This window comes from Diabrotica undecimpunctata, chromosome 8 (genome assembly GCF_040954645.1).
Source record: "Diabrotica undecimpunctata isolate CICGRU chromosome 8, icDiaUnde3, whole genome shotgun sequence".
Lineage (NCBI taxonomy): Eukaryota > Metazoa > Arthropoda > Insecta > Coleoptera > Chrysomelidae > Diabrotica > Diabrotica undecimpunctata.
This window is the reverse complement of record NC_092810.1, coordinates 36,531,689-36,545,991: the sequence shown is the minus strand read 5'-3', so window position 1 is coordinate 36,545,991 and position 14,303 is coordinate 36,531,689. Positions and strand designations below refer to the sequence as shown.

The 14,303-nt window shown below is 34.9% G+C and overlaps 1 protein-coding gene across 2 annotated transcripts in view; it reads left to right on the top strand.

The window, feature by feature from the left end:
• The window catches only part of LOC140447431 (uncharacterized), a 42,433-nt gene that overhangs the window by 16,399 nt on the left and 11,731 nt on the right, over positions 1-14,303 (top strand). For both annotated transcript variants that reach the window (XM_072540078.1, XM_072540076.1), the window contains exons 2-6: positions 1,876-1,986; positions 4,046-4,188; positions 9,420-9,570; positions 10,141-11,122; positions 13,305-13,705. In XM_072540078.1, the coding sequence (XP_072396179.1) occupies positions 1,876-1,986; positions 4,046-4,188; positions 9,420-9,570; positions 10,141-11,122; positions 13,305-13,705 (1,788 nt within the window). The remainder of the gene's footprint in view (positions 1-1,875; positions 1,987-4,045; positions 4,189-9,419; positions 9,571-10,140; positions 11,123-13,304; positions 13,706-14,303) is intronic.

The following is a 14,303-nucleotide window of genomic DNA, read 5'->3' as shown; positions in this document are numbered from 1 at the left end:
AAAAACATTGCTCTGGGATTAATTTTTAGAATTTGAGCTTGAAAGCCCACATGCTTGCCAGACATATTTGCCACATTGTCGTAACCCTGACCTCTTATGTCATCAAGGTTTATTTCAAATTTTGATAATATTTCTTCTTTTAAAAAATTGAAGAGCCCTTCTTCTCTAGTATTTAAAACTTTGAAAAAACCCAGAAAGTGTTCTCTAATTTCGACTTCATATGGAGAACAATAAACGAAGCGAATTATGGCCGTCAGCTGCTCAACATGGCATCTGTAGATTCATCCCAAATAATTGAGTAATATTTTGCTGTTCTGAGGCAACTCAGAATTTCTTTCTGAATATTTCTTGACAATAAATGAATTAATTCATTTTGGAAGTGATTGCTTAGGTAATGAGGCATATTTCGGCACAACCTTTTAGACCTTTGAATATAGCTCAGGTGTTCCATCATAATTGGATCGAATTTAGCAATCATTTCAACTACTTTCAAAAAATTGCCATTATTAGTCTCATAAAGATTCGTACTGTCACCCCTAAAAGCTAAATTTTGGCCAGGTAAATACTGCACAATACAAATCATTCTTTTAATGATTCCACGCCATCGCTGTTTTTCAATTTCATAATATTTTTGTTGCTCTTTATCAATAGTACATTCTTTACTCAAACGCGGCGAGCGGCATTAGACGGCGCGTCGTGTGCTGACTTTAATAAAATTGTAGGGTGGTAATTTAATTAGTAATTTTGGTATTATAATAGGGAATAGCAATCGGATGAAGTGATTGCTTTAGTGCTTACCGGGAAAATACTGAACACTGACTTTTTTTGTTTTAGAAGTGAGAATATTTTTGTAATGGTAACCAAATATTTGGCGCCCCTAAAATTTAGCGCCTGCGTGCGGGGCATTCATTGCATACCCGCCAGGAACGGCCCTGACAATACGCATCCCTGTCTCGACATATAGTAGTATTTATTTATTATGACCGAATGCACCAAAATGTTTAAGTCCAGTTCCTGGCTTTTAAAAACGGTCAAGGGTCCATTTTATGGTCTTTACCTGCTACTGATCAGTGATCAGTTTAAAAATCTCTCCAGGTATATTTTAAAATCCTGGTATTATCGCGGCGATGAGTTGGTACTATCTTCTTCTTCTTCTTAAAGTGCCTATCCGTTCCGGACGTTGGCGATCATCACGGCTATCTTCACTTTGCTTATTGCAGCGCGGAACAGTTCAGTGGTAGTCGTGTTATACCACTTTCGCAAATTTTGAAGCCAGGAAATGCGTCTTCTTTCCGGTCCTCTCTTACCATTTACTTTCCCTTGGAGAATCAGCTGGAGAAGGCCGTAACGTTCTTGATTTCTCATTACATGACCTAGATATTCCAACTTTTTAGTTTTGACGGTCATGAGAATTTCACATTCTTTCCCCATTCTACGCAGGACCTCCACATTAGTAACTCTGTCAACCCAGGATATACGTAAGATGCGCCTATAACACCACATTTCGAAAGCTTCGAGCCGATTCATAGATGCAACAGTCAGTGTCCATGCTTCCATTCCGTAGAGCAGAACTGTGAATATGTAGCAGTTCAATAGACGGCATTTTGTTTTTAATGATATGTCTCGACTGTTGAAAATAGTTCTCATTCTAACGAATGCTGCTTTTGCTTTTATTATTCGCTGTTTAATTTCTGTTGAGTGGTCCCATTGGCTATTTAAATTGGTGCCTAGATATGTATATTGCTCGACTCTTTCGATATTCTGTTGGTTCTATCTACGAGTGCATTTTCGCTAATGGATGATGATTTTACTTGTACTCGCCCAAAGTACCAATTTATGTTTTTCCATAAATTACCAAATGTTTATTTTTTTCAGAATGATACCCGTAGATCTATCCTTCTAAGCCAGTTTGGTTTCTATTCAGGAGGATATTTGGAAATAACACTGAGCAACTTCACGGCTTACCCTCAAAGAGGTTCGACTTTGGTAAGTATTTATATTACCTAGATTCCTATTGGTGTTATGTTCAAGAATATAGCGGTTTCTACCATAATTAGTTGTATTGGTCTATTTAACCATCGAATACTAACTTAACTAAAGAAAGATCCGTGCAAAAAAAAACCCGAGAAAAAAGAAACTGAAGCGAGAAGCATTAGAGTTAATGGAAGAATGAAGGAGAACATCGAAAAAACTTTCACACTAAAAGGCTATAGCAGTAAAGTTACATAAAACAACGAATATTACATGCCGTTGACTGATTCATCCATGCCGTTGACGTCAGAGCCTCCTTTGTTATCTAGCAAGATATACCGGATGATCAGGATATCATCTCATGGACAGGTGAGGTTGACATTTGGATAAGATACGTTGCACCACTGTGTCCCGCACATCCCATATATGTTTTACTTTTGCCAAAAATTACTTGTATGAAAATAAAATATGTAATAAACATTTAAAGGAAAAAAATATGCACAAAACAGAAAATATTGCTTTCTTTTTGATATTTATATCTAATATCCTTTTTATTTCATTACACATAAAAAATTAGTCAATGTTAATTTAGCAACTGAATAAGCTGGTGATGCATTTGCCATTAAGATTTCGAAAAACGGTAAGTCTTAAAATTTATATATGAAACCTTTTACATATCAACAGATTTTCTAATCTATTCATCTTCTGTTACACCTTGTTCATCTTTGTGTTATTGCTGAATGTTACTCCTGCCAAACTTTTACTTCTGTAACTTTTACAAAAGGACAATAAATCTTCCATTTAATTCGCTAAGTGACAGTCATTCTTGCATTATTTTGGTAGTTAAGAGACCATGTTTATAATAAAAGTCAACAAAACGTTAAAAATCTTGTTTATTGCCCACTGTTCTATAAGGTACTCAGGCTTCTTAATTTTATATACCGCCACGGTACTAAACAAGATGCTTTGTATTTAATTTAGCAGTGCATTATGGTTTAAAATATACAGAGTGAGTTCTTCTTCTCCTAATATTCATATTTTAAAATTGTTTTACTCTTAATATTGCCAACAATTTCTTCGTCGACCTTCATTTCATATCGTCTACAGTTGGGTTTCTTTCTAGCATCATTCTCATTAGCAATATGAATTCCTCCAGTTTCCTCATGTTAATTTACCATTGACACCGTTTTTGTCTTCCCGGCCTTACTACATCTTACATCATACATTACGCTCTTACGTTTTCGATTTTTACTTGGTTTTTTACACGGTTCTTTTAGTTTTGCTTTCCATGCTTCTTAATATCATTTCTGCTACCCTGAGCAGACTTTTGATTTCATTAGCATCTTCTGTCTTTCTATTCCATATGGATTTTACTATTATGATAACAGTTTGCTGATAATGCTTTTGACATGTTTTGCAGGATCTTGCCCAATTCCTAGATATTTAATCTGTGATTCTTCTTATATTCATACCATGTAAATTACTCAACGTTGCTTATTATATTGGCTATCATAACTTTGTTCACCGCAGCTCTGAAGAGGGAGGACGAAGACTGATTAAGACATTCACGTAGGTCACAAAGCCATGATGGCCTTCTTCAACCAGGACACCTTTTTTTACATATTCTGACCTGAATAATAAGATTGAGGATTCCATATCGTTCTGGGTGCCGAGTAGTAAAAGGAGTTAGCCCTGCGCTCAACCTAGAGGGCCAGGGACTCTTCTGTTCTGGTTTCCCAATCTCGTCTTCACCCATTTCATCGCAAGTAGGATTTGTTAGTGTCATTGACGTGTGTCAACTCGGCGTTGCATGGTATTTAATGACAGCAGCCACTTTGCATAGCTACTGCCACCAAGATCCATCACTAACCATTCACCTTCATCCTTTCTCACCTGGAGTTGAGGCTGGCAATGACGCAGCCCAAGATTTGATATATCAGGCTATTCTTATTAGTATGAAATCTCTTCATTAAAAAACTCTAAATCGTTATAAAAATATAGCTACTGTACAAAACACTTTATATACAAAATACCAAATCCTAAATCCTTTCTTTTAGTATTAATAGAAATATAGTTTGGTTTCAGTATGGAAAGAAATTTTTGTGAACGTGATGCGGAGCCTTATTTGTATGGAGACGGTGACGTTTGCATTTTTAAAGATATTCAAGTGCAGACGAAAGAAATTGCCCTATTTTTGTTAGATTTAGATAAACGCCAGTAAGTATGATACCAATACAGCACATTTTATTTTAAAATTAAGCTTCGTAAACAATTATTTGTTTTCTATGATCAGTGAAAATAGCGTCATCGAAAAATACTGTAACAAGTTAAAAATCTTTAAAAAATTACAACTAAAATGGTTCTAAAATGTATTAGGTAGTAGTTTTATCGAACAAGAATTATTTTGCGTTAATTCCAACCACAAATCACACAAACGGATAGGTACTACAAGAAGAAAAAAAAATGTTCAGATTTTCACTTAACGATTTGTAACATTATGTAAGGGATTACTAGCTGTGCCATAAATACTGTGTTATCAATAATTTTTATAGAGTGTAGTTAATTTAAATATAAATAATAAATAGCGTCATCGAAAAATACTGTAACAAGTTAAAAATCTTTAAAAAATTACAACTAAAATGGTTCTAAAATGTATTAGGTAGTAGTTTTATCGAACAAGAATTATTTTGCGTTAATTCCAACCACAAATCACACAAACGGATAGGTACTACAAGAAGAAAAAAAAATGTTCAGATTTTCACTTAACGATTTGTAACATTATGTAAGGGATTACTAGCTGTGCCATAAATACTGTGTTATCAATAATTTTTATAGAGTGTAGTTAATTTAAATATTCTAAGGTTAATAGTACAGGGTGTTTCAAAAAGGTATGTCATAAATTAAGTCACGCATTTCAGGAACAAAAATAAATTGATTGAATCTAACTTACCTTAGTACAAAAGTGTACACAAAAAAAGTTACAGCCCTTTGAAGTTACAAAATAAAAATTGTTTTTTTTTGCATTATCTCCTAAACTACTTGACATTTTGTAATAAAAATGGACACGTTACTTTCTTGTTCTGAAAGCATTTTTCGTAGAAAAAAAAACAACAAAATCTAAGCGCACAGAAAAATTTTAAGTGGGGTGTGCAGCCCTAAATCCCCCCAAACTTTTGAGTACGTTCAAATCAAATGAGTTTTGTAGCATCATTAGTTTAATACATTATTTTTAAAAACACACCTTTCAGGAAATGGCAGATATGCATTTAACTTTGGGTAAGTTGGATCAGATTTAATTATTGTTTCAATAAACTATCGGAAATATCGTAGGTGTCGAATGTCAAGGAAATAGTGCAGCAGCCGCAAGGCGTTATGCAGTAAAATACCCCAATCGAAATACACCCGATAGACGATTATTTCTGACCATTTATCGTCGTTTACGGGAAACGGGTACATTCCAACCGCAAGTTGCTATCAATAGTGGTCGTCTAATAATGGATGCAACTGATGAAGACATTTTAGAAATCATTGAAGATGTCCCTGGAACAAGTACCAGGGTAATAGTTGCTCAACTAAATGTTCCTCACGTAAGGGTTTGGAGGCGTTTAAAAGATCAGCTGCTTAAACCCTTTAGGCTACCTTTAGTAGAAATGGAATAACAAACCATCATAACGAGCACATTTGGGCCGACGAAAATCCTCACGTCAAAAAAAGGACTCATCACCAAAGGACTTTCAAAGTTAATGTTTGGGCAGGAATTGTGGATAACAATCTAATAGGCCCAGTATTTCTTCCCAACAATTTAAATGGTCACAATTATTTACAGTTCTTGACAGACGATTTAAGAGTATTTGGAAGAAGTGAATATTGCAATAAGGCAAAACATGTGGTTTCTACAAGATGACGCTCCACCGCATTACAGTAATGAAGTCCGGGAATACCTTTGCAGGCAGTATCCTGGTCAGTGGATTGGAAGGGGTTATGACGCAGCTATTTCTTGGCCACCCAGAAGTCCAGGTCTTAACCCCATGGACTTTTGCTTTTGGGGTTTTATGAAAGAGAAAGTGTATTCTATAACAATAGAGGACGGACAACAATTGAGGGTTAGAATAATTGAAGCTGCAAATCAATTTCGTCAGAAAAATATGATCTTTCAGGGCATTCGGTTTTCCTTATTAAAACGATACCAAATGTGTATTGAAGAAAATGGGGGTCATTTTAAACATTTATTATAATATCATATTTGTAGAGGTTATGCGTGATTTAATTTATGACATACCTTTTTGAAACACCCAGTATTCTACGATAGATAGTTGTTGTTGTATCGTGCTTTAGACTTTTTTTATGGAGTCATATATTTTTAATGTGAACCGAGTTTTTCTATGAGCAATGAATAAATAGTATTTGATAGTTATATTTGATAGTTATATTAATTATAATAGTTTCTTCATACCTTGTAGTATCTTCACATCATATCTTCTTGTTCTGAATTTCAAGGATAAGGCTTGCAGCGTGTTCCATATTCTTTCTAGCCATCTTCTTCTAGATCTACACAAGTCTGTTCTTCCTCGTGGTCTATAGTTACTACTTGTTTGACTAATCTGTCTTTGTTTATTCTTTAAATGTGTTCTCCCTATTTTAAAGCATCTTTATTTATTCTGTCGTTCATTTAGATGTTTAATTTGGCTCTTATGTCGTCATTTATTATGTGATAAGTCAGAGTCTTTTGTTCTTCTTAAAAATTTCATTTCGTCAGATTGGATACGTTGACTTCACTTGGTAATTCACTTTACACAAACATATAATACAAAAAACACACAAATCAGTCAGAATTTAATAGTCCGAGAGTAAGAACACCATCCTCAGATTTTTTTCAACTACATGCATGCTGTTGTCTATAATATCGAGACCAAGTTAGTCATAACCTATAAACAACAACTTCTTGGCTATACACAATTTTTAAATATTCTTTTTTAAAAACAGTTTTCGGAGTAGAAATCGAAACGTCAAACGTCAGTTATAGGAATTCAACCGAGATGTACACCAAATTTTCGTAGATTTTCAGCAATCATATGATTCGATAAAAAAAGTAGACTCTTGCTTGCAATGCTAGAAATGGGAATACCAGGAAAATTAGTGGAGCTAACTCAAATGTGTGTGACAGACTCATATGCAAAGGTAAAGATAGGAACCGGAACATCTATGCCATTTAGTATCAGTACTTAGACAAGGAGATCCCTCATCACCATTGCTATTTAATGTAGCCTTAGAATATGCAATAAGTAATTATCGTCTGAACTGACAGGGGGATTTGCAAATCGAGGATTGAAACTATTGTTGGCCTTTACTGATGATCTGGATGCAGTCGCTCATTCTATAAGATACGTGAAATAGGTGTTTTCACAACTCTAGGAGGAAACATGTACTCTAGGTCTTAGAATAAATGAGAAGAAGACGAAATATATGCTAGTAACCAAAAATCTAAGACCAAGAGTTATGCAGAACATAACTAATGACCATAACTTCGAAGTAGTTTATGTTTAGTAGTTTAATGAGTTTAAATATCTGGGGACGGTAAGCACAGATGACAACCACATAGAAAAAGAGGTCTCAGCAAGGATAGATACGGGAAATAGAGCATTATACTCCCCATCACCATTATTAAATCTAAATTAAGACTGTGCAAGTAAATTATTCGCCTAGTTGTTACATATGGAAGTAAAACATGGACTCTAACATCAGCGGGAAGTAAATAATCTGCTAGTATTTGAAAGGAAGGATCTTATAATGATATTTGGACCCCAAAGAGATGAATTGAAAGGTGAGTGGAGAACGCGCCACAATGCTGAATTGGTGACTGACTCTCTATGGTACTGAAAACAACGTCAGACGTGTAAAAGCTGACCGGATAAGATGGACAGGTCATGTGGTAAGATCAGAGGAAGACAGAGTGCTAAAGAGAGTGTTTTTTGAGAGACCAGAGGATAGAACATCAGTAGGCCGTCCCAGGAAAAGATAAAAGGATGATGCTGAAGCTGATTAATCTAGGATTGGGGTATAACAATGGAAAATGGAAGCTCAAGATCGTAGAAGATCTATAGTGTTTGCGGTGAAGACTCACGCCGAGTTGTAAAGCCAGTCAAGAAGAAGAAAAAACATTAGTTAGTTAAAAATGTAATTTTCATTACAATTAGTTGTGGCTTAATCCCACATAAACATAATATTTAGTTTAGCTTCTTGTATATTATGTTTAGCTTCTTGTAATCTATTTGGACAGATCCTTAGTGAAATGGGTAAAAAATGTAGAAACATGGGAATAACGGTGGAAGAAAACACGCTATATACACTTTTCTTTGCGGATGACCAGGTAGTAATTGCCAAAGGCAGATACGATCTTAGCTATATGGCAAGAAAACTACAAGAAGAATATAAAGTTACAGGTCTAAACAAGAATATGACAAAATGTGAATATCTCTCAGTGGGAACAGATGAAATATGTGACCTAGTCTTGGAAGAAGACAAAATCAAAGGCGTGCAATCCTGCAAATATTTGGGGGTCATTTTCAACAAGAAGGAAAATAGCGTAGATGGAATCATAGAAAGAATAAACAAGGGCAGAGCAGCGACCCGTACCTTAAACTCACTTCTCTGGCAAAAAACAATTCGACGAGAAACCAAAACCTTTACCTTTACGGTTCAGAAGTATGGGACGTCACCAAAGCTAATAGAAACAAACTTATGACGACAGAAATGGGTTATCTGAGACGAAGCTGCGGTAAATCGAAACTGGAGAGAGTTAGAAACGAACAAATAAGAAACGAAATAAAAATGGAGCGAAATATCAATGATGACATAGAAAGAAAACAAATAATCTGGTTCGGACATGTTAAAAGAATGCCAGAGTACAGATAGCCTAGAAGAGTACTGGAATGGATCCCTCCTGAAAGAATAAAGAGAGAACGACCACAGAGAATTTGGCGCAACGATATTGATGAAGCAATGGCGGCAAGATACTTAGAAGAGCCAACTGCATATGACAGAGAAAGATGGAAATTAAGGGCGGAGAAGCGGCGACAGCCGTAATCAATCCGTTATTAAAAAAATAAATATTTTTGTGAAGAGTCTTCAAGTACGCATTATATTATTCTTTTATTACATTCTTTACGTCTTCTGTCTTAATTCTTAAACCGGTTTTTCTTCCAAACTTCTTTTTCTTCTTGATTGCTTTATTTGCGGTTTTTGTGATGCATTCCTTTATATTGTATCACTATAATTTATGTTCCCTTCTGTTGTGAATGCCTGTAAGTATTGTTGTAATCTTAGAGTTACATACTCTTCATATTATAATGAAAAACAAATGATTAGGGATAGATTTTACAGCATTGAATTTTGCCTTTTCTTAGATACTATTGCATTGTAAAATAGTGTAATACTTAACTTTTTTGTAGGATTCAAATGAAATGCGAAGGCATATATAACTATTTTAATATATACACACAGAAACACGACATTGGCTCTGGCCTCATCAAGAATTGTTTAGATTTAAACATTCCTTTATTATCGACTGATCATAATGGAAATATACATTACAGCACATCGGTAAGTATAAGTTCCTCGTAGGACCTCGTATCTAAGCTACATAATGAAAAATGACAAATATAATTTGCTACGAATAATAACTAAAGGGAAGATACAGGGCCGAAGAGGAGTAGGCAGACAAGCTATGTCATAGCTTCCCAATATCAGAACTTGGACGGGTATGAACGTTTAACAATTACTAAGAGTGGCACAGAATAGAGAACATTCTGATGTAGTGATCGCAAACTTCCAATAATGGAGTGCACCAGAAGAAGAAGAAAGGCAGTTTCAAGAATAAAATTTACACCAAACTTTAAATTTTCAAACAATAGCAGTGATAAACACAAATATTTTTTTAATAACAAGCAACAACTACTAGATTACTAGATGATTTCTTTTTAGATTGTTACGAAACTCATCATTTACTGCATTATATGAACAAAGTTTAGTACCAAAAAAAATTAAGATATATTCGTATTTATCGGGCGTTGTATTTCAAATTTCAGGTAGTCAGCAGTATTTTATGAAATTACGTCTTTATATCTATTTAGTTTTTGTATATTTTATTAATATATTTTATTTTGTTTTAAGTTCTTTATGGAGATAAAAAGTAAACAAGAAGAAGGATTTTATGCATTTGTTTTTCATCGCTGTCCTGTCGATAATATGAAAGCAGTAGAAGAATCCCAAATAGATTTCCACATCGAGTTTTTGGAGGATAATCCAAGCAGAATGAATCTTCCTGAAGAAAACGAAACATCGACTTCTACTATGAAACCCGAAGAATCACATGTAGAAATAAGTATAAATCCTTTACCGAAGCTTCCCTTAAATATTAAAATTTTACCGAAAATTAAAGCGGTGGATCTGACAACAGCACAGAAAACGGAAACTACTACGTCCATTAGGACTACTTTAAGTACTGGTATAACTCAAACAATTCCAGTAGAGCCACCAAATATATCGATATCCACAGTCACAACAGAAGAAACAACTCTACTTACAAGTACAAGCACAATGGTACCTTCAAGTACCACCACACTGGAGTCCACGTTACCTTCACGAACAACTATACAGGAACCAAGTTCACCTATCAGCACAACAATAGAAACACCTAATTCACCTACCAGCACAACGATAGGACAATTTGGTTTATCTGGTAGCACAACGATAGAAGAACAAAATTCACCTACAAGTACGACTATAGAAGAACCTTCCTTTGCCACAAACGCAACTACGGAACGATCAACTGTACCTACTGCTATAACGACCGAACCATCTGTTGACTTTAGTAGACCCTTTAACTACAGTATGAATACATCCAAAGAAGAAAAATCGTCAGGTATCCTGTACATCATAATGTCTATTCTATTTTTCCTGGTAGCTATAGTGATGTTGGTTCTCTTGATAAAGGCAGGTTTGACTTATAAGATACATTTTATGATGGTCACGGTGATGTTTCTAAAGGCGGCAGTTCTAGTGTTACGTGCTGGCGGTTGGTATTACGTTAAGAAGCATCGGATACACTCGCCTATCCTGGATAAAGCTTACTACGGAGTCGAAATTGCAAGAGGTAAGTGGATATATAAACAGTTAAAAAAAAAGAACATCATAACATCTTTATCAACGTCTGTTTTGCCTTGTATTTCTTAGAAGGCACAGATTAAAGCGAAATTCTGAATTTGGTTTCGAAAATTAATCTACGATTTTATAAACAGTTAACTTTATTTAATTTACAATGTACTATATGTTTTGGAGCGTTTAGATATACTAAACTTTTAACTTTTTATTTGGTATTGAATAACTATAATAGATTTAATACATGGAACAGTACAAAAAGAACCATCGAGAAAAAGCATCACCCAGAAAAAGTTTGAGTATGAGGACGGAATAGTCTGTAGCAGATTATGGATCGCTTGAATAGCCACATCTCAAATGCTTCCAGTTTTCTGCACATATCTTCGTTCAAGGTCCACGATTCAACAACATAAAAAAGGACAGAGAAGACGTAGCATCGCAGCATTCTTACTTTTGTATCAAGAGAGAGGTTGTGACTCTTGAAGAAGGCCCCCATTCGATTGAAGGTGGATCTAGCTTTTCCGATGCGTGCTCTAATCTCCTGGTTGTTGGTTCATTCTTCATTTATTATGGTGCCGAGGTAGTTGTAGTGCGTCACTCTCTCTACAGGGGATTGGTTGACGTAGAGTTGACCTTCTGTTATTCTTTTCTTGCTAATTATCATAAGCTTTGTCTTCTTAACGTTTATATTGAGTCCATATTGTTGACTGTAATACGTGATTTTGTTCATAAGAACTTGTAGGTCTTCTAAGTTGTCTGCAAATACTATGGTGTCATCTGCATATCTGATGTTGTTTAGCCGGCAACCATTTAGTAGAATACCTTTTTCAGTCTCGTGCAAAGCTTCGATAAATATTCTTTCGGAGTACAGATTAAAGATTAGAGGAGATAAAATACAGCCTTGCCTCACTCCACGCATGATTTTCACATAGTCAGTGTGTTCATCTTCAACTCTGAGATTTGCTGTCTGATTCCAGTACAAACAACTATAGAACAAGTAAAAGAATATGTATATTTGGGACAACTAGTTAAATTAAATAAAGAAAATCAGACCGGAGAAATAAAGAGAAGGATACGGTTGGCTTGGGTATCCTTCGGAAAACTTTCCTACATACTAAAAAATAGAAAATACCCCCAATATTTAAAAACAAGAGTCTTCAACCAATGTATACTTCCTGTTCTCACCACGGTTCTCAAACTTGGACGTTTACAAAGGAAAATATGGAAAAAATAGCAAAGACCCAAAGAGCCATGGAGAGGTAAATGCTGAACATCAGGCTATCAAACAAGAAAAGAAATACTTGGATCCGCAACAAAACAAAAGTGACCGATGTATTAACGCAGATAGCAAAAGTTAAGTGAAAGTTCGCTGGACATACCATAAGACAAAAAGACGACAGATGAAATAAGATGGTTATACACTGGAGACCATATAGTTACAAACGAAAAAGAGGAAGGCCACAAATGAGATGGTCAGATGACTTGAAGAAATACGCTGGCCCGAAGTGGATACAAACTGCCTACAATAGAGAGACGTGGACGAAGGAAGAGGAGGCCTATGTCCAAAATTGAACAGCAAGGGCTGTATAGATAGATAGATGTTTCGAAAGAAAAGTACTAAGGCGAATCTATGGAGCAGTGAATGATAATGGAGTGTGGTGAAGACGATACAACTTCGAAATTTATAGAATATACCAGGAACCTGATATCGTAAAACATATTAAGATAGGACGCATGATGACCGATCTAGAAAAACTCAGTTTGATAGACCTATTGGTCAGAGAAGAAGAGGAACGCGCAGATAGAGACGACTGAAGAGAAATTTTTGAGAAGGTTAGGATCCACACAAGGTTTTAAAGCCAGAATGATGATGATGATGGTATGTACATCCTGAACTATACAAGCGAGAAGGAAGAAAATTGGACAATCATTAATATGTTTATATGGCGTTTCTCTAACATTTAGGTGACATCTATTTATCATTTTTTATTTCTGTAAGAGTTTCATAATGTTTCTATAATATTTATAAATTTATATGAGAACTACAACAACCAACAACGAGTAAGCACTCTTAAAAGTAAGGTTAGGATTTTCAGACTTATTACGAACATTTTTTTATGTTGTTATGTTGTACATTTCAAAGATATTGAACTTCTTTTCTTATTTTGTATTTTCAGGAGGCTTCCAATCTATTACTCAATTGCTCTACGGCACCGGATGGGATTTCAGTAAACAGACGTTATCAGCAAGAGAAAAAATTCTTTTAATCATTGCAGCTCCCGTTCAGATTTTAGCGATAGTAGGGCAAATTCTTCTGCCTAAAAGTCAAGAAAATCCAGTTAGTGTATCTAATTTAACAACACCAGAAAATATAATGAATATATCCCAGTTAACATCAATAGATCAAATAGGTTCTAATTCAACAATGATTAAAGTTCAAGCAGCTGCAGAAGACATATTAACGAATTTTCAAACTTCTACGATGTATACAACTTTTAGGATCATGACCATTGTGTTGGATTGGGCTGGCACAATATTTATGTTGATTCCGGTGATTTTGACCCTCACACAGATATGGGTTAGTACAAATAGTTATTCTTCTTTTTATTATATTATCTTTTTATTATATTATTATAATAAAATTGTTCAACGAAGAAGTATAAAAACTTTTAAACATTGTTCAAAATTATTATTACGTTATTTTCACAATTTCAGATTAGACTGTGTACCTTTAAATTCCCCGCTTCTGGTAAATTTCATTATTTTCGAGAGATTTAGGTTAAGCCCAGAGCCCAGAGGACCTCCAAAGACTACATTTGGAGTCTACTTGAAATATAGTCGGAGCTTACGATGACCAGGTCATCCACATAGTTCAGGACATAATGAATGTCGTTGCTGAATTTAGCTATCAGTTCATCCATGACCATATTCGAGGATAATGATCCATGACCAGATCCATGACAAGAGAGGAGATATCCTGAACTTTGCAAGCGAGAAGGAAGAAAATTGGACAATTATTAATATGTTTATACGGCGTTTCTCTAACATTTGAGTGACATTTATTTATCAATTTTATTTCTGTAATAGTGTCATAATGTGTCTATAATATTTATAAATTTATATGAGAACTACAACAACCAACAACGGGTAAGCACTCTTAAAAGTACTCTTCCCGA